Below are 21,317 nucleotides of genomic sequence, written 5' to 3' on the forward strand. Positions count from 1 at the left end.
AATATTAGTATACATGTACCGTACTGTAAATGCATCAGTGTGGCAAATACCCATTAGGCGATACTGTACTCTATTTTTACATCAACCATTTATTTCTCTTTTTAAGGGTAATGTATTAAGCTAACTTTTAAATGAAATTAAAGTGCTTTGGGAGCATGATTTGGGTAATATTTAGGGCTTAAACCCTAGAAATAGGCATTTATTAGCATTTTTAGTGACTCATACCATACATTCGCGATTCCTCCTGATCCGCGACTGGTTCTGGAACCTAACCTCGCGAATGTTCAAGGTATTACTGTACTGAGTAACCAGACTACATAATTAACTGTACTTGAGATATTGACAACATAAGAAAAACTATAACACTGAGGTGTGTAAAGATTGACATGCACAAAGATGCGAAAATGATCACACTGTTTACTTTCCTCTAAAGAATGCAGGATGAAAATGAGATCAACATCACTAAAATGAAGTCATTTGCACAGGTAGCAAAATGCATGAAAATAAAAGACCTCTTTCGGTCAAGCCTACTGTTTAACTGTGTGTATCTAGAGAGTAAAGTTCTTTACCACTGAGTGTAATCTAAAGTGTATGGATGGTTGGTTGTATATAAGGACACAAACACTGAGTGTTATCTAAAGTGTATGGATGGTTGGTTGTATATAAGGACACAAACACTGAGTGTTATCTAAAGTGTATGGATGGTTGGTTGTATATAAATAAGGACACAAACACTGAGTGTTATCTAAAGTGTATGGACGGTTGGTTGTATATAAGGACACAAACACTGAGTGTTATCTAAAGTGTATGGACGGTTGGTTGTATATAAGGACACAAACACTGAGTGTTATCTAAAGTGTATGGATGGTTGGTTGTATATAAGGACACAAACACTGAGTGTTATCTAAAGTGTATGGATGGTTGGTTGTATATAAATAAGGACACAAACACTGAGTGTTATCTAAAGTGTATGGACGGTTGGTTGTATATAAGGACACAAACACTGAGTGTTATCTAAAGTGTATGGATGGTTGGTTGTATATAAATAAGGACACAAACACTGAGTGTAATCTAAAGTGTATGGATGGTTGGTTGTATATAAATAAGGACACAAACACTGAGTGTTATCTAAAGTGTATGGATGGTTGGTTGTATATAAATAAGGACACAAACACTGAGTGTAATCTAAAATGTATGGATGGTTGGTTGTATATAAGGACACAAACACTGAGTGTAATCTAAAGTGTATGGATGGTTGGTTGTATATAAGGACACAAACACTGAGTGTTATCTAAAGTGTATGGATGGTTGGTTGTATATAAGGACACAAACACTGAGTGTTATCTAAAGTGTATGGATGGTTGGTTGTATATAAGGACACAAACGCTGAGTGTAATCTAAAGTGTATGGATGGTTGGTTGTATATAAGGACACAAACGCTGAGTGTAATCTAAAGTGTATGGATGGTTGGTTGTATATAAGGACACAAACACTGAGTGTAATCTAAAGTGTATGGATGGTTGGTTGTATATAAGGACACAAACGCTGAGTGTAATCTAAAGTGTATGGATGGTTGGTTGTATATAAGGACACAAACACTGAGTGTTATCTAAAGTGTATGGATGGTTGGTTGTATATAAGGACACAAACACTGAGTGTTATCTAAAGTGTATGGATGGTTGGTTGTATATAAGGACACAAACACTGAGTGTAATCTAAAGTGTATGGATGGTTGGTTGCATATAAGGACACAAACGCTGAGTGTTATCTAAAGTGTATGGATGGTTGGTTGTATATAAGGACACAAACACTGAGTGTAATCTAAAGTGTATGGATGGTTGGTTGTATATAAGGACACAAACACTGAGTGTTATCTAAAGTGTATGGATGGTTGGTTGCATATAAGGACACAAACGCTGAGTGTTATCTAAAGTGTATGGATGGTTGGTTGTATATAAATAAGGACACAAACACTGTGTGTAATCTAAAGTGTATGGATGGTTGGTTGTATATAAATAAGGACACAAACACTGAGTGTTATCTAAAGTGTATGGATGGTTGGTTGTATATAAATAAGGACACAAACACTGAGTGTTATCTAAAGTGTATGGATGGTTGGTTGTATATAAGGACACAAACACTGAGTGTTATCTAAAGTGTATGGATGGTTGGTTGTATATAAATAAGGACACAAACACTGAGTGTTATTTAAAGTGTATGGATGGTTGGTTGTATATAAATAAGGACACAAACACTGAGTGTAATCTAAAGTGTATGGATGGTTGGTTGTATATAAGGACACAAACACTGAGTGTAATCTAAAGTGTATGGATGGTTGGTTGTATATAAGGACACAAACACTGGTGCCAAACTGATAATTATGCAGAGCTTCCACAAAGGAGGCTCAACAATAACCACAGGAATAATAGCAAATTCAAAGCTTGTTCATGTTTTCAAAATCATACTGGATAATCATTTAAAAATCTGAACAAATTTTAGTAATGATTGTTTACCTCCATATCGTTTCTTCCACCAACAATGAAAATACAAAAACTGGGCAAACAGCACAAGATCCGCAAATACAAAATATACTGCCAGGTAAATCTGGAAAGAAGGAAAAAGAATAAATGAGATAGGAACTTGGAAACATGAGTTCTTCAAAGGTTATGGTGTTTTACTGAGCTAAAGAATATCCAGGAATTCAAAATAACATCATTTCTTCCCTTTAACTTATTAGTGTTAAAACCATAGTCTTTGGTGACAACAAGATTTCTAAATTAGCTGCTATGTTGGTCATTCTGAAAGCCAGACTGGCATATTTTCATTTAAAATTAAGTAGATATCATAATAACTCATTTGGTGAAAACCATATGTCACTATGACTATATTTAAAGTAATTAGTGACATTAAGATTTTCATGACAGCCATGACAAGGACCAACTAGGCATCATAAGAAGTCAATTGGTAAAAACAACATGTTGACAAAGCCACTCAATTGGGAGAAGTTGAGATCAAAATATTTTCAAGATGGCCATCATGGTGGCCATCTTGAGCATCAGACTGCATCATTTCCAGATATGACCAATTAGACACTAGAATAACTCTTTTGACAAATACCCCATGTTGAAACAACTTTTAATTCAAGAATAATGCCAGATGGTGGCAGCTAAAGTAGAGGTTGGACTGGCACCATTTTCATTTATGATCCACAAGACATCATAAGAAGTCTTTCAGTGAAAACTCCATGTGGATATGAACATTCATTCAGGAGATATTGTTTTTTGGTTTTAATGCCATTGCACAACACAAGATAGACTATACATGGCAGCCAGTATAACTGCTGGAGTTCTGGAGAAGTATTTATTACAATACTGTCAAGATGGCAACTGTGGTGGCCACAATGAAAATCTGCATGCACCATTTTTAGACCACTAGACATCGTAACAAGTTCTTAGTAAAAGCTCCATGTTGATAAGACCATCCTTTCAGAAGGTGCAGCTACAGCAATATATTCAAAATGATCATATTAGATGAGTAACACCATTTTCAATTAAGAAAAAAACAAAACTCAGTATCATAAAATATCGTATGTAGAAAACCCTATGTTCCTATGATGGTTTGTTCTGGAGGAATAACTATAAAATTTTCAAGTAGGTTGCTGTGGTAGCTATATTTGGACCTTGCATTAGCAATAGTTTCATTCAGGACCAACTAGACATCAAAAAACATCTTTCAGTGAAAATTCTATGTTGATCCATTCAGAAGGTCTTGCAACATGTTCTTCATGATAGCCACAATGGTAGCCATATTTGCCATCAGGTTGGTAACAGTTTCATTTATGACAAAATCAACATCGTAAGAAATCTTCTGATGACATACTGGATTTCTGAGAGGTTCCATTTTCATTTATGACCAACCAGACCATGGTATGAATGGTTTGATGGCAATCATCCAAGTAGCTTAGGAGTAGCAATAGCAAACTTGTGCAAGCAGATTGACAGATATCGGATAAGAGACCATCCCATCAGTTCTTCTAACCTATGATCAATACAGCTACAAAATCACAGGACATCATTAGCTCCCTGGAACTAACTCACACAGGAAAAATCATAATTGACAAGCACTAGTCCATTTTGGAATGTAAATAGGTACCATGTGTTCTTTCAGGGGTGGACAACAAGCACTAGTCCAATTTGGAATGTAAATAGGTACCATGTGTGCTTTCAGGAGTAGACAACAGTTACCTTTGAAAGGAGTGCAACACATAAACTTAACGCATGTCCAGAACTGAGGGAACTGGAAGGGTCTGTTTATAATCGTATTTAATGTTTATGAACCTCAATTTATCATATAGAGGTCAGGGGGGTACAAAATATGGCTTGATCCTGCTTGTGAGCTGGTTTTATCAGTTAATTTACATTATAAGGTGTGGTTTAAAATTCACTTATCCAGCCTGTACCCTGGAAGAAGTTGCCCATATCTGGTTTAGAACATTGTCCTATTTTAACTCAGTAGAGATGTTGATTTTCTGAAGAAGACAAAAAGATGAAGAATGGCATACGATTAAAGGTCACCGGCCATACTCCAACATTTTCCTATTTATATCAGATTTGCATTACATGATTAAAAATAGTTATACTCGCACACAAAAAAACGAAAAAATTATCAAGGGTAAAGAAGAAATAATAATTTAATTACTCGAAATAGAAGTATACAACGCTGTTACTTCCCCTTAGTTACGATTTCCCACCTATAGAGGACGCAACTGGAAATGACGTACATTTATCCCTACAAGATAAAGTACATGCTTCTTGTTGTCGAAAAATAAAACACTATAAACTATGGATAGGGAATATTTTAGATGAAACTGATGAAAACTAATTTACTGTTCAGCTTTATATCGGTATGCGTGCACGACAGACTATATTGTGTCGCTTTCAGAACTGTTCCAATTTTCAATTTATTTTGAAAATTCCTGTTAATACAGGTAAAAAGAATCAATGCCGGCTTCCCTGTGTCGGCAGACTTTATAAAAAAAAAATGAAAGAAATCGGCACAATTAAAGAAACCAAAGGAACCAAACTTGACTTCCTTTTGTCGGCCAACTACAGAAGAAAAAATCGGCACAATAAAAAGATACCAAAGTCAATTTTCCGGGGTTGGTTTGCATTGTAATAAAATAACCTATGTATTTGGTATCCTGTCGGTAAGTTTAAACAATGAGTTTATTGCTCCATGCCAGTCGTGTTTATCGCCCGGGCTTCTATTCGTTTGCCATATGTAATCATAATTGATGTTTGCTTTAATAATACTTTTGTAACCCATGCCAGCAAAAAGATTATCATTTGCACTCACATTGAATGTATATTAAAATAATGATTTTTTATTTTATTTGCGATATACCGACTTATAGTTAACCTGGTTACAATACAGTCTAGGTCAGTTTGCAATAAATAACTTATCATGCGTAAATGCCAGGTGCCTTCAAACAATCGGGTGATACTTTCATCTCATTTGCGATTTTGTTATTTGACATAAGCGATACACACTACACTAAGGATGCATACGCAAGCCGGCATCTGCTACATATACGGAGTTCATGAACATATATTTCTAAAAAATAATTTTCGCATGATGAAAAAAGAAGGAATATATGATAACAATGCAAGGTTAATTTCTTTCATTTTATTTTCAAACAAGTGTATGTTTATCAATTTATTTTGTACCGTGGGGGGGGGGGCACAAATTAAACACAAAATTTTTTCCTTTCTAATTTGTACTGAATAATGGAGCAAATATGATTGACGATATTGACCAGTAATGACAAGCTTTCAATTTATGCGCGCAAACACTAAGACAACTTGAAAAATAAAAACAAACAATAAAATTAACTGGTAAGAGCTTCATATTGCAGAAACTAAATACTGACAAAATGCTCAACATTATTCTCTCTCTCTCTCTCTCTCTCTCATGTGTAATCTAGTATGTATTGTATGCAGCTGTGTTACAACGTGAAGCCTAAAATTAAGTATATTTGTTATAATATCTCATGTACACTACCCTTAGCAAAATGTATACGTATTATGTAGAATATTATCTGTTACGTATTTTTGTTTTATAAATGATTATTCATAATTTGACCGGAAGACTTAAATTGAGAATGTCGTTGTGCAGATGCATATATTTGTTAGCATAAAAATGTATATAAATATTAGAACAAGCAAGATATGTCAGTTTGTGTTTTCTCTCATAAATATGTACGTTACGAAGTATGATTATTTTCTTTCAAAGAATATCAAAATAGTTTGTTGAAATTTAGTTTTTTTCCCTAAAACCTATCTTACATAGAATCTACTTTTTTGTTTAAGAAAAAGAACGTACAAACTATTGTTAAGTTTGGCTGAGTTGTATTTCGAGTTGGGCCGGATTGTCTTTGGGCCAAATTCACTATAATTCAGCATAAATGATACAACATTCCCATCCCTCCCCAGTTCGATCCCACAGATTAAATACACTTTTTTCTGGTAAACATGGTTTTTCGGAAAAAGAAAGAACACTTTTTCCCCATCATCACTCTTTTGGTTACATACGTAATCAACACAGTGCACCATATTTGCTGTACAAAAGCATGATCGTACGCTATATCACATAGACATTTACATGGGGAAATTAAGCACTTGAATGGCTAGGTTGAATAGAAGGGATAAATGTAAGTCATATCCGGTTTTGGCACGTGGAAACTACCAATTGTTTATGGAGATTGCCGAATCATTTTTTCATTTTATAAAGTTGAGTTTTAAGTCTAATTAAACATTTTTATGGTGTGCATACATAACCAATTTGTTTTGTTTATAACTATAATAATATCACACGTTTGTACAATATAGGTGGCAGGTGACCTTTAACTGCTACATCCTGCTTTTCAATAACATGGACTGAGTAATAACTTAAACCTCATTTAGGCATAGTTGTTGTTGTTGTTGTTGTTGTGGGGTTTAACGCCATTTTTCAGCACACGATATACATGATGGCCAGTATTAATCGTGGAGGAAGAACCCAGGAAAACACCGGAAAGAACCACCGACCCACAAGAAGCTACTGGCAAGCTTTCTCACATACCCACATTGACTGAATCTGAGACTCAAACCAGCGCAGACAGAGGTGAGATGGCACTGATCCGTAACGGAGAGCACTTTAGACCGCTCGGCCACTCGGGGCCCCGCATTTAGGCATAGTGTACTTGTCATACATGTGTAACATACTTCTGATGCTTTTATCACATAAAGCTCATCTTTAGTAGTGTTGTGATGTCATGTGATACTATAAAACTGCAAGACATGATGTGTTCACAAGATTCTGTCTTACACTGTATTTAACAGCAAGACATAACGTGCAATAATGAAATTTGCAAGCAAAGTATCATGTCATGGGAAAAATCTTTAGGTGATAAGCATATAATACATAAAATATCGATGTAATTCATTGAACATGGAGAGACTAGCTGCATTCACAAGTCTATGTCATTCACTAAATTAGAATCCTTGGGTGAGGAGTCTGAAGATTTTCTCCCTTAGCCCTTGAGGCTGCCTGTGAACATGGCCGAAGATCCCATAGGGAGGTCAGGCCAGGCATACTTCTTTGTCTCTTTTGAAAGACTTTGATCTGCTGTGAGGGACCTGTGATGTCAATTTCTTGATCTCAAGGAAGGGATTATGCGTCTGAAGATCATCAAGAAGTGCAACCTGGAAAGGTATCCCTGTGGAGGCAAATAAGCTCTGTCTGATTGACATGGACAGCACTTGATATTATGTCTTTTCTACAGTCTTCAGCTGAAGTGCCACTTGAAACACTGATTCCTCCTTCAAGAGGTCAGAAGATGGAGACCAAATTGGAAGGGGAGAAACCAGCCCCACTGGTTCTTCTGAGAACTCAAATCAGTTCATTTCTATGGAAATGAGACTGTCATCATCAACCCACTCATAAGGTGAGATAGTAGAGGAAACTGTTTAAATGATTTCTTTGTCCAAAAGCCACTCATGGGAGCTGATGGAACTAACCTGACAAGTGGTCCTCACAGGCAAATAGGATTAATGATTCACTGAGGTGAGTGATGGTGCCTCTCCCTTTTATGGCCCCAGCTGGAGGAAAGGGAGGGACATCCATGACACCATTATTAAGTGTGAGGGATCCTTAGCCATTAGGTAATCTAATAACCATTGAGGTTGTGGTCCATTCCTGATTGACACAGGCAGCAATCTGTCCCAAAACAGGAAGAGACCCAGACATGCTCTGAGAATGGAGGGGTTGTCTAGCTATGATGATTCACACAAAACAAAACCCTGGACCCTAAAAAGGGTGCAAATTCTTACCCTAACAATAGAACTATGATGAGGAGTACAATTTACTGAAAGCTTTGGTTGTTAAGCAAGATGCAGTGTTATGTATATTTGATTTAATTATATCTGATTTAATATATATTTGTTTTAATTTAATTGTTTATTTGTCAGTTTATTTTTTTATTTTTTTTCACTACATGCTATTGTAATGTAAATTTATTCACTGGAGATGATATTTTTCCAGAAAATCAGTTGATCTGAATCATTCTTTCGTAATCACCAAAATGTTGACCTAGATCCTGACCTTGATTCAAAATTAGTAGCAGCCACATAAATAAGTTCTATTTTTATTTTAAAATGATGGGTTGTTGTTAAGGTCATGATGAGACTACGTGATTTAAGATGTAAACAATTTTTTTAATTTTATTTCTTAGAGTAAACTGATTGGTTTTCGTCAGGGTCATGTTAGGCGTACGTGATATAAACACGATCACGTGACCCACCTTTTCAATTTTGCAACTTGGGGATTTAGAATATGATATTATCTTTGTTTTAGGAAAATAATCTCAGTTGGGCTTTTACACAGGAAAGTGTTGTGTCATTTTGGAGTTATTTCAAATTATTTGGATTCAAAAGGATTAATTCTTTTTTTCCTGGAGATATAAGTGTGCTCATACAAAATTCTTGAAAAAAAGACATCTCTTATAAAAATTTATTCAGGTTTCCAAAACCGGAGAGATATTTCTTCTTTCTACAAGGAAATTAAGACTTCAACACATGTCATCTTATTCCTTCTTGGATTCTTCATCGGGACTTGAACTTGAGTGGTAAAAAAGCCAACCAATCAGATGCAAGACAAGCTTAGTAATATGCACTGATCATTCTCATTATCATAGCTGCAGCAAGTGTATATCACAAATGGGTAATAAATGCTGTATATCACAAAATGGGTATTAAGTGCTGTATATCACAAAATGGGTAATAAGTACTGTATATCACAAAATGGGTAGTAAGTACTGTATATCACAAAATGGGTAATAAGTGCTGTATATCACAAAATGGGTAATAAGTACTGTATATCGCAAAATGGGTAGTAAGTGCTGTATATCAGAAAATGGGTAATAAATGTTGTATATCACAAAATGGGTAATAAGTACTGTATATCAGAAAAGAGGTAATAAGTGCTGCATATCGCATATGGGTTACAAGTGCTGTATATCACAAAATCGGCAATAAGTTTATAAGTGTATATCTTCTGTCATTTACTTTAGATGACTGACAAGACTACATACAAAATTATTGACCCTTAAAATTTCCTCACTGACCTGTAGAGGTAGCTGCTGAGTGAGAATTCCTCCAACCAGATTGGCTGTGTCCCCAAAGGTCCAGTTCAGAATAAGAAGTATGGAAATTCCTTCCACTCCACGAATGTTACGGCAGTTCTTGATCATTTGCCTAGAAAGTAGCACTAGCAGGTTAAACTCTTGCAAATAAAACTGGGAAGCATGAATACAAACAATACAATGTACACACAAACACATAGTGAAACCTCCATTAGTGATCATTCACACACTTATGTGCCTACAATAATCTCTCCGTATATGTATCAATGTACAATTTATACTGGGCCTTCTTTGTTGCCAAATTGTATTAAAAAGAGATCATGTGACCATTCCCAATCGCCTGCTGTATCTTTATACATGCTTTTATGATCTTTTAAATTCACACTTAATATGCACATAAAACAAATAACAGCATGGAGATAGATTTCCAATAATAATAATAAGATATATATATATATATATATATATATATATATATATATATATATATATATATATATATATATATATATATATATTATTCTAAGACACTAATTGAGCTTCCATCCAATATACTGTTTTAAATAGTGTGGTATTGACTCAGACGCAGATCATGGTGTGATGCTCTGTGGAATGTAAGAGAGCCTTAATAACATTATAATTGATATTTATATAGGTCAATTTACTGACATGTAATGTTAAAAGATTCTCAGGTAATACTGATCAAAGTTATGTGAATACTTGGAGGGTTAGTATTATATATGAAATGGGATTAACAAATGAATATAAAGATATAGATAAGCGTGTTTCTTATTATATTACTCTAGTAATGCCCCAGTGTAAGCATATCTGATTTGAAATCTTTTATTTATATCTTGAAAATTCATGAAAAAAAATTCATGCAACATTTTGGTATAAAACAGTTAAGCAATTATATTTTTATATTGAAATTATTTTTTTATACTAAAGTCAGCAAACTAATTCGAGAGAGACAATCATCCTGAGCTTATCAGTTTCTCTTAGGACTACAATGAGTTATATCCCTTTATATACATTGACTCTTTACAGCAACAAGACCAATAGACCTAACTACATAAATGTGTCTAGTATAATAAATACATGTACAAGCTATTTATAGTAACAGAGGGCAGATACAATGTCATAGACTTTTTGTGAGGGATAAATCACTCCAGGTCAAAGACAAGGCAAAGTAAATCATATGCACACTTTATTGAGTTCAATACAAAAGAAGGTTGAAATCTCAATTTTAAAACAATTAAATGACAACATTCAATATAGAACTTTGATTCCTCAATGTCTTAATATTAAAACTGAAAGGTACACAAATCTTAAAATTCCCAAGATTCCAACATTAAGCAATTTTTAACTCACACCAAATGAAACATAATGGCATGTTCTACTTGAATGCCCAAAATATAATTACCTCCCCTCATACATTTATTAATCTTTACCATTAACCTTTCAATCCACATCACACATTAAAAACAAGAATCCTCTGATGGGTCAATGGTTTCCTGTCTAAAAAGAACTTCCCGGAATTCAAAACAAGACCATTTCTTTTTACTACCTGATGCTGAAGCCGTCTTTGATATGCTAGAGCAATAATATTTTAAAAATTAGTAATTATGACGGCCATATTGGATGTAAAATCTGCAACATTTTCATTTATGCCAAAACTAGGCTATATTAGAAGACCTTTGGTGAAAATTACATAATTATAAAACCATCCATTCAGGAGAATAGTGACAAGATTTTCAATATACCCATTGTGGTATGGTAAATCACCACCTGATATTACAATTAGTCTTCTGGTGGAAACCCCATCCTGATATGACTTTCCATTTACATAGTTAGTCTTCTGGTGGAAACCCCATCCTGATATGACTTTCCATTGACATAGTTAGTCTTCTGGTGGAAACCCCATCCTGATATGACTTTCCATTGACATAGTTAGTCTTCTGGTGGAAACCCCATCCTGATATGACTTTCCATTGACATAGTTAGTCTTCTGGTGGAAACCCCATCCTGATATGACTTCCCATTTACATAGTTAGTCTTCTGGTGGAAACCCCATCCTGATATGACTTCCCATTTACATAGTTAGTCTTCTGGTGGAAACCCCATCCTGATATGACTTTCCATTTACATAGTTAGTCTTCTGGTGGAAACCCCATCCTGATATGACTTCCCATTTACATAGTTAGTCTTCTGGTGGAAACCCCATCCTGATATGGCTTTCCATTTACATAATTAGTCTTCTGGCGGAAACCCCATCTTGATATGAATTCCATTTACATAGTTAGTCTTCTGGTGGAAACCCCATCCTGATATGAATTTTCATTTACATAGTTAATCTTCTTGGGGAAACCCCATCTTGATATGACTTTCCATTTACATAATTAGTCTTCTGGTGGAAACCCCATCTTGATATGAATTCCATTTACAAGAATTAGCAATACCAAGACTTTCAAGACAGCAGCCATTATGGCCACACTGGATGTCTGATTAACACCATTTTCCTTTCTCTATTTGATCCTTGCATAGCACAATATGTTACATGAAGAAAAGCATTTCAACTTAGGAAGAAAAAACTTTTAAGATATATAGTGTAATTACTAGGATCAGAATATTACTGAAAATAATGTATCTTACTTCAAAAGAAATAATCATAACTTAGTTAAGCATTTATTATCCTGTATTATTTGCATGAATATACAATTTTGAGTAGAAGACTTATGCTCTTATTTTAAAAGCCTTAACTTTATTTAACTGCATGATTTTGTCATCTTTTATATAAAAAAAAAACATTTTATATCTTGATGTACATGCATCTATGATGTGACACTACAAAAAATGGCATTTCCAATAAAGAATTTGATATGATTTGATTTGATTGATTTTATTTGATATATACCTGTATGTACACAGTGAGTACCAGTAAGATTACTATTAAGGCTTTTTAAATTTGTGTGTTGAATTCATATGTAATGTAAACATTTATTTACGAAGCTCTTTTGCCTATTTTCACCATATTCCATTGTAAAAGTTAAAGAATAGCAGCTTTACCCGACACAACTGACTAACTGATAATGAGCCGATCTTGACATACAAGGCATTGGTGTCAGAGAAAGAACTTAGGACATAATTCTGTTAGAACACTGCTGATACAAGCATGTTATATTTTTGTTATAAAACAAGTAAACTGGGAATTTATCAGAATAATCTAATTGTCTAACAATCCAAATGTAGCTGCTGATTTCATCTGAGACTTCATACTGATGTGAATAGAATGGTATCTACTATGTAAAACTGCTAGTGTGTAGAATATGGTATATATTGTGTAAATCTGCTGATGTGTAGAGAATGGTATCTACTGTGTAAAACTGCTGATGTGTAGAGAATGGTATCTACTGTGTAAAACTGCTGATGTGTGGATAATGGTATCTACTGTGTAAAACTGCTGATGTGTAGAATATGGTATATTTTGTGTAAATCTGCTGATGTGTGAAGAATGGTATCTACATGTACTATGTAAAACTGCGATGTACAGAGAATGGTATCTGCTATGTAAAACTGCTGATGTGTAGTGAATGGTATCTATTGTGTATGGTATATATTGTGTAAATCTGCTGATGTATAGAGAATGGTATCTACTGTGTAAAACTGCTGATGTATAGAGAATGGTATCTACTGTGTAAAACTGCTGATGTTTAGCGAATGGTATCTACTGTGTAAAACTGCTGATGTATAGAGAATGGTATCTACTGTGTAAAACTGCTGATGTATAGAGAATGGTATCTACTGTGTAAAACTGCTGATGTATAGAGAATGGTATCTACTGTGTAAAACTGCTGATGTATAGATAATGGTATCTACTGTGTAAAACGGTTGATGTGTAGAGTATGGATTTTACCGTGTAAGACTGCTGATGTGTAGAGTATAGTGTCTACTATGTAAAGCTGATTTTGTCTCAGATTGTTCATAATGATGTGTACAGCATGGGTGTAGAGCAGACATAGGAAATTTCCTCCAGGTTGGAAGCCAAATAAGTGATTTTTACAGCTACACCATATGACGTAAATCAACAGATAAATCCTGGACACTGGCCAGATCTGGCCCACAGGCTGTATTTTGCCCACCCCTGGTGAAGAGTATGATATCTTATATGTACAACTGATTTTATCTGTGATTGTACATGCTGATATGTACAGTATGGCATATTTACTAAGGCAACTAGAGCTGACACAAATAACTTAACACTCAGATCTGAACACTTAGCTTCTAATATCGGAATATAATATCGAGACAAAAAATTCATTCATTTACCTGGTGTGTGTGTGTGTGTGTGTGTGTGTTATAGATTTTTAACACAGCTTGAAAAATTTTTCAGTCATATCGCTATGATGTCACAGTTTATAGTGATGTCTAGCACTGAGGTATCATGCCACAGAAATGTAGCAACATATCCCACCCAGTCACATTATCTTGACACCAGGCTGACCAGTCCTAACACTAACCTCTTAATGCTGAGCACCAAGTGAGGCAGCTGCTAGTACAATTTTTATAAGTCTTTCATATCACTCAACTGGGTTCAAACCTGTGACCTACCATATCCGAGGCAGGCACTCTAACCATTAGACCACTGGAGTGGTATGTAGTATTTGGTAAAACAATCAGGGAAGGCAAGCAGTATACTATGCAGCAATGAATTAGTTTACGAGGGTACAACTTCAAAATTTGCCGGACATGTGAAATTCAAACACCCACCCACAAAGTACAATCATAATGGAAACATTCTAAACAGTCAAACTGCCCACAGCATCAGCATTTCTATTAACTGTCCATCTGGCATTCTTGAATAGATGAGAGGTACTAAGCCAAGTAAATAAAATACATGGTGCATTTTTTGTACCTGATTACAATGTATATTATTAAACAAAAAAGTTATGATTATGACAACACAATGATGCATGTTTAATGTCACTACATGGATAAAGAAATAATTATTATGGCAGCAGTTTGTGTCAGTGAATCAAAATTATCAACATAGTACTGAAATTTAGTAAAAACAATTTTTAACAGCTAAGTCATACAAGTGATAATTCCTGATTCACCAGGAAATTTCTGGTTTATCATCAAATCCTGAAAGGGAGTTAGTTTTACATAACTTCACATTTTCTGTAGTCACAAGATTTTGTTTTTGTATAAAAAAATATGTACCACCCAAAGGTAAATGTAAAAAGCCATAGTGTTGTATTCTTCAGCATATCTGAAGTCTAAAATCAAAGGAACCCAAAAGTTATTAATACCCTCTTACAAACAAAAGCAGTCAATATCAGCAAAACTCCCTCTGGCTATTAGCTTTGATTTCTGAAAATGCATTCATCCAGAGATTATTACTAGGGCCACCTCCATTGTAATGTTAGCCTGGTACCCAGTTTTACTCAAGACAGAGATTGTACCATTGTTTAGTTGTCAAAGTAACATATCAGATATCCCTTGCTGTAGCTAATCACTATATCTGTAAAATAAGATGGCTGTTCTAATCAATGTATTATGTCATCCAATTTCCTGCTGATACAGTATTCTCTGAAGCATGATAAGTATTTAAAAACACTGTAGAACCATAACACAACCACAAAATATATATAAAAAAATACATTTTTATATTAATGTCTTTTAAATACAGTTCCATAACAAAATTTTTGAACAAATGAATAACAGAAAATAAAGCAAATGCAAATATACCTCAGGCAAAACTTCCTTTCAAATATGATAATTTTCAAGTCTTCTGCACTTTTATTTTATTAAGTATTTATTTTCCTTGTTGATACATTAACTTATAAAAGATTGGAAAATATTACAGAGTCTAATATAAGTACGGTTTACTTACTTATCATTCTAAACACTTATTAATCATATGAATGCATACTAAATCCTAAATAAGAGGACTTTAGGATCAGTAACATATGCTGACTACATAAATTAATGCAACTTTAATGTCAAGCCAGTGTATAAACTTAATTAGTGGAATTATGAATCGTTTCTAAGATATGACACAACGATAGTTCCCAGTGGGTAGGAAGAGGCCCGGGGGCCAACAGTGGGTATTAGACGTAAATCAAATACTGAAATTTCCTACTTAAGTATGTATGGTATGTATTTTAAAAGAATCTAAATATTCGTCAATGTTAATGAAGCTCTTACTGTTTGTTTTGTCATTTTTTGTATGTATTGACAACTTCACCATACTGCCAGGCTGCTGTGAAAACATGAATTCAGCCGATCTAAATGGATCAGTATTTAAATGACATTTTATTGAGCATGGTTTGTTTTGGATTCTGACTCAATTGAATATAGGTGCTATTTTCATATTTTTTGTTTAAAGTCAGCATGCCCAAATTGCTTTTATTATGCTGCAGATGGACTATAAATAAGGGGCAGTACTCTTGACATTTTCTACAGTTAAATGCAGGAACTATCTAAACTAATTAGTTCTATAAAGAAATTTTCCAGAATGAAAAACTTGATAAGAGTGTGAAAAATTTAAGATGATTCATGGATACAATTGATGACTCCATTCTAAATTTAAACGTGCACAAAATCTAATTTATACTGAATTACAGGCAGTATTTATCCATTAGCGCAAAAATTTTCAATCAAGTTACTTTGCTGAAAGGATTTGTTGGTGCAGATATGGTCCCTCATCTATGACATATTTTGTGTGCAATGTACTGAATAGGTCACTTTTAATTCGAACTATTTCAGTCTGGGGGGTAAACAAGAGCCATCAACAACTTTCTTGACACTGTTGATCTATATCAACAACTGTCTGTGTATGGATTTTGTTGTCAGTGAAGATGGAAAAATGGTATAAACAGTTTTAAATTGGTCAACAATTTCAAATTTGTTAACAGATTTTCAATAACTTGTAAGACAATTTTTCAGCCACTGTTCTTATTGGATGTGTGTGTGCCTGTGATTTGGATTTTTAATGTAGCTTTAACAATTTTTCAGTCATATCGCTACAATGTCTTCAGTGTGGCAGTTTATAGCGATGTCTAGTACTGGGGCATCATGCTGAAGACATGTAGCATGATGTCCCACCCAGTCACATTATCCTGACACCAGGCTAACCAGTCCTAATACTAACCTCTTAATACTGAGCGCCAAGCGAGGCAGATGATAGTACCTTTTTTGTAAGTTTTATGATATGACTCAGCCAGGGATCGAACCCATGACCTCCCGCATCTGAGGCAGATGCTCTAACCACTAGGTCACTGGAGCGGTCTTCTTACTGGATGACTGGTTTCATGTGTGTCCAATCTTCACTTAAATATTTCAAGTTTTTATGACATTTATACAGGATCAAGTCTGTTTTCAGAAAAAGAATTCTTTCAGGAAGACAAGAAGAGAGTTGTCTTGTGTAACCAGTACAAGCATTGTGTTATGGGCTTGTTGGATAGCTCTGAATTAATATGGACCACACGTGGACTGATAAAGTCTAAGAGGGGATGGGACAGGGAAATCTATGTGGGGGAAAGTATGAGGCAATGATGTAATGGGGCTATGTCACATGGCACTATGCAAAGTGGACAGGCCCATGAAATGGTCTTGGCAAAAACAACCCATGTAGAACAAAAGCAGACAGTACACAAACACAGGGAAATAGGATATTAGGAATCGAGCACCTTTCTATATCCCTTCAATCAACTCAGCTCCCTTAATGTATAGTTCCTTCCTTCACCTTTTTTCTTTTTTTTTCTTTCTGCAGTTCTACAAAAAATTTCTATAAACTTTATGGAAAAATGTTAGTTATTACTTTAAATAATAAAGGAGGCCTACTTGAGTCGGGAGAAATACAATTAGATAAAGAAAGTATGGACCCTCACTCAAGTACAGCCTGCCTCATTCTAGAATCTAATTAATGTGAGGAACACCACATATAGCCACGCGTATAAAACAATAGGTTTATTTTTATAACTCACCTATAGTATACCATTTGCTCACCAAAATTCAAAATTTTAAAATCAAATTTAATATCTAAATCATATCCTGATTATCAAATGGATTTGTGATATCCATATAGAAATATAAACTAAGACAACTGGGATATTTGACAAAGTCTTGCTGTCCCTACACAAAAACTATATAGCACACATACAATATAGCATATATACACATAGCAAACATAGGACTTAGGAGACATCTGGCAAAGGTTATAAAATAATAGAGGGGAAAGAATTCAAGTAAGGTGAAAGAAACCTGCTCAGATGAACAACCCTATAGATAACACTAGGAACAATTAATAAATTCCCCATAAAAAATAACTTAAAATAAATTTTTGATCAAAATTCTTCCATAAAAATGAACAAACAACACACCTTGGGGGAAACACTTACACATAAAACAACTTTTTTTTCGACAAGTAAGGGGAGGGGCATCTGTTAAAAAAAAAAAAAAAGATAAAGTCTAAGAGGGGTTGACATCACATTTTTTCCAAGAAAACAAACTTGGATTATGTACCTGGTGTATTCATTATAATAAAATGGAACTGTAATAGAAATCTTAGAAGACATTATCATGAGAAAAACTTAGCTTAACTGCATGGAGGCAATGCTGCTGGTTCCTGTTATTCAGCATCTGATGACCCACCCCCACCCTCACGTTATAAGGACTACTAGAACAACTGGAAGGGTTTGAAGACTTTAAGATCTTGTTGATGTCCAAATGTACTCCCTTTTATGTACCCTGCATGTTTAGGAATTGAGAACGACTTTCCTTTCTCTCATAAACCCCTTTCCAGACAAAAAGTCAAAATTCTGATTTTCACAGTTATGAAAGAGGTGTAGGATGAAACATCACAGGATAAAATTTCATAATTATGTTTACTCTGAATTTTGAAAAAGATGTAGGGAAACAAGACATGATGACTCATTTAATTAAAGTTTTCTCACCACATGAATTAAGATAATGATTCTGAACTCCCTTTCCGACTTCCTTTATTCAACAAATTTTCACTATTCAATTTAAGTTTATAGGCTAACATGATAAGTTTACATTTACTTATGCAAACATTTTGATTGTGTTAATTTGTAGTATATTAATACGTTTGTAGTATACTAATACATTCTACAATTATTCATATGTTCTATTAAATCTATACACTTGTACATCTTTATGTGCTAAATTCTTGTCAAAACCATCTTTCCAGTGTACAATATAATTTGATCAAGAGAGACCAGACATCTGCTTCTAGGATACATATCCTGTAACCTTGTTTACACAGTAATTAAAGAAACAAACCCTCATGCAAATCTCTACATTCTTATCAATACAACCACTTCCTGTACACCACACCTGCCCTGAGAAGCCAACCAAATTATCAGCAGCTAAATTACTGTCAAAACCACCTCGAAACACATCAACTCCAAACTGTGAGTAATTGTTTTCCCCCATTCTTAAAGTTACTATTTTATAGCAAAAACTGTTTTCAAGTACGACATTTTATCCTACATGTTCATCATAACAAAAATGATATGAATGTTGACCTGCTGTTCTGTGTTTCTGTGACATTTTGTCCTGTGACATTCTCTCCATTTAGCAAGCTGAACTCTTCACTTCCACTTCCACACACACATACACACACACACATATATATCTGACTATTAGTAAAATAAATTTCTAAACACTTTCAAGCCAAATGTAACAGACATTTCCATCTTGCATCATATCAGCTGATTAAATACTGTTATTTAGTTGTGGGAAAACTACGGCCTGCCAAGGGTTTTCATGCAGCCTAGGAACAAGTCATCATTCCCACTGACTCTGTTTATGTTACTCCATTTATCAAATAAATGTGCTTCTTTTGAAGTTTAAGTTTAAGTTTTCAAATATTAACAACATATTAACAACTGAAAATTAATTCGATGTTATTTAGAAAAACCTTTTGTTCTTGCTATTTCAAATATTAATTATTTTACTTAACGAACTATGCAGCCTGCAACAAGGTGTAAATTTGTGTATGTGGCACTTGCACTGGAAAGTTTGCCCACTGAGCCACTGTAATTAATGATTACAATACATTAACTGCATGCCAGATAAAGATAGATTGTTCAATTACTTAAAACTGGGGCAGACTGTAAAACAGTGCAAAGTTCCTTCAGGATTATTTAAAGCCTCTGACAAAAAATGTAAAACCAACATAACCCTGAGATCATTGAGGTTTATATAAGGCCTCTGTTTCACAGAAAAAATGTAAAACCAACATAACCCTGAAATCATTGAGGTTTATCTAAGGTCTCTGTTTCACACAAAAAGTTATGTAAAACCAATATAACCCTGAAATCATTAAGGTTCATCTAAGGTCTGTTTTACAAAAAATGTAAAATCAACATAACCCAGAGATCATTGATGTGTATCTAAGGCCTCTGTTTCACAGAGAAAATGTAAAACCAACATAACCCTGAGATCATCGAGGTCTATATAAGGCCTCTGTTTCACAAAAAAATATTAAACCAACATAATCCTGATATCATTGAGGTGTATCGAAGGCCTCTGTTTCACAGAAAAAATGTAAAACCAACATAACCCTGAGATCATTGAGGTTTATATAAGGCCTGTTTCACAGAAAAAATGTAAAACCAACATAACCCTGAAATCATTGAGGTTTATCTAAGGCCTCTGTTTCACACAAAAAGTTATGTAAAACCAATATAACCCTGAAATCATTAAGGTTTATCTAAGGCCTGTTTCACACAAAAAATGTAAAACCAACATAACCCAGAGATCATTGAGGTCTATATAAGGCCTCTGTTTCACACAAAAAATATTAAACCAACATAATCCTGATATCACTGAGGTGTATCGAAGGTCTCCAATTCACAGAGAAAATGTAAAACCAACATAACCCTGAGATCACTGAGGTCTATATAAGACCTCTGTTTCACACAAAAAATATAAAACCAACACAATCCTGATATCATTGAGGTGTATTGAAGGCCTCTGATTCACAGAAAAAATGTAAAACCAACATAACCCTGGTATCATTGAGGTGTATCGGAGGCCTCTGATTCACAGAAAAAATGTAAAACCAACATAACCCTGATATCATTGAGGTGTATCTAAGGCCTGTTTCACAGAAAAAATGTAAAAGCAACATAACCCTGAGATCATTGAGGTCTATATAAGGCCTGTGTTTCACACAAAAAATATAAAACCAACATAATCCTGATATCATTGAGGTGTATCGAAGGCCTCTGATTCACAGAAAAAATGTAAAACCAACACAGAAAAAATGTAAAACCAACATAACGCTGGTATCACTGAGGTGTATCGAAGGCCTCTGATTCACAGAGAAAATGTAAAACCAACATAACCCTGATATCACTGAGGTGTATCTAAGGCCTGTTTCAAATAAAATGTAAAACCAACATAACCCTGCTATCATTGAGGTGTATCTAAGGCCTGTTTCACAGAAAAAATGTAACACCAACATAACGCTGGTATCACTGAGGTGTATCGAAGGCCTCTGATTCACAGAGAAAATGTAAAACCAACATAACCCTGATATCACTGAGGTGTATATAAGGCCTGTTTCACAGAAAAAATGTAAAACCAACATAACCCTGATACCACT

The 21,317-nt window shown here is 34.5% G+C and overlaps 1 protein-coding gene across 2 annotated transcripts in view; it reads right to left on the reverse strand.

Moving 5' to 3' along the window:
• Positions 1 to 21,317, reverse strand: part of LOC149774509 (lysosomal amino acid transporter 1 homolog) — a 72,884-nt gene that overhangs the window by 25,751 nt on the left and 25,816 nt on the right. For both annotated transcript variants that reach the window (XM_089945278.1, XM_089945277.1), the window contains exons 3-4: positions 9,662 to 9,791; positions 2,514 to 2,604 (exon numbers count right to left, since the gene is read on the reverse strand). In XM_089945278.1, the coding sequence (XP_089801404.1) occupies positions 2,514 to 2,604; positions 9,662 to 9,791 (221 nt within the window). The remainder of the gene's footprint in view (positions 1 to 2,513; positions 2,605 to 9,661; positions 9,792 to 21,317) is intronic.

This window comes from Sinohyriopsis cumingii, unplaced genomic scaffold, assembly GCF_028554795.1.
Source record: "Sinohyriopsis cumingii isolate HCF-2022 unplaced genomic scaffold, ASM2855479v2 utg000229l, whole genome shotgun sequence".
Taxonomy (NCBI): domain Eukaryota; kingdom Metazoa; phylum Mollusca; class Bivalvia; order Unionida; family Unionidae; genus Sinohyriopsis; species Sinohyriopsis cumingii.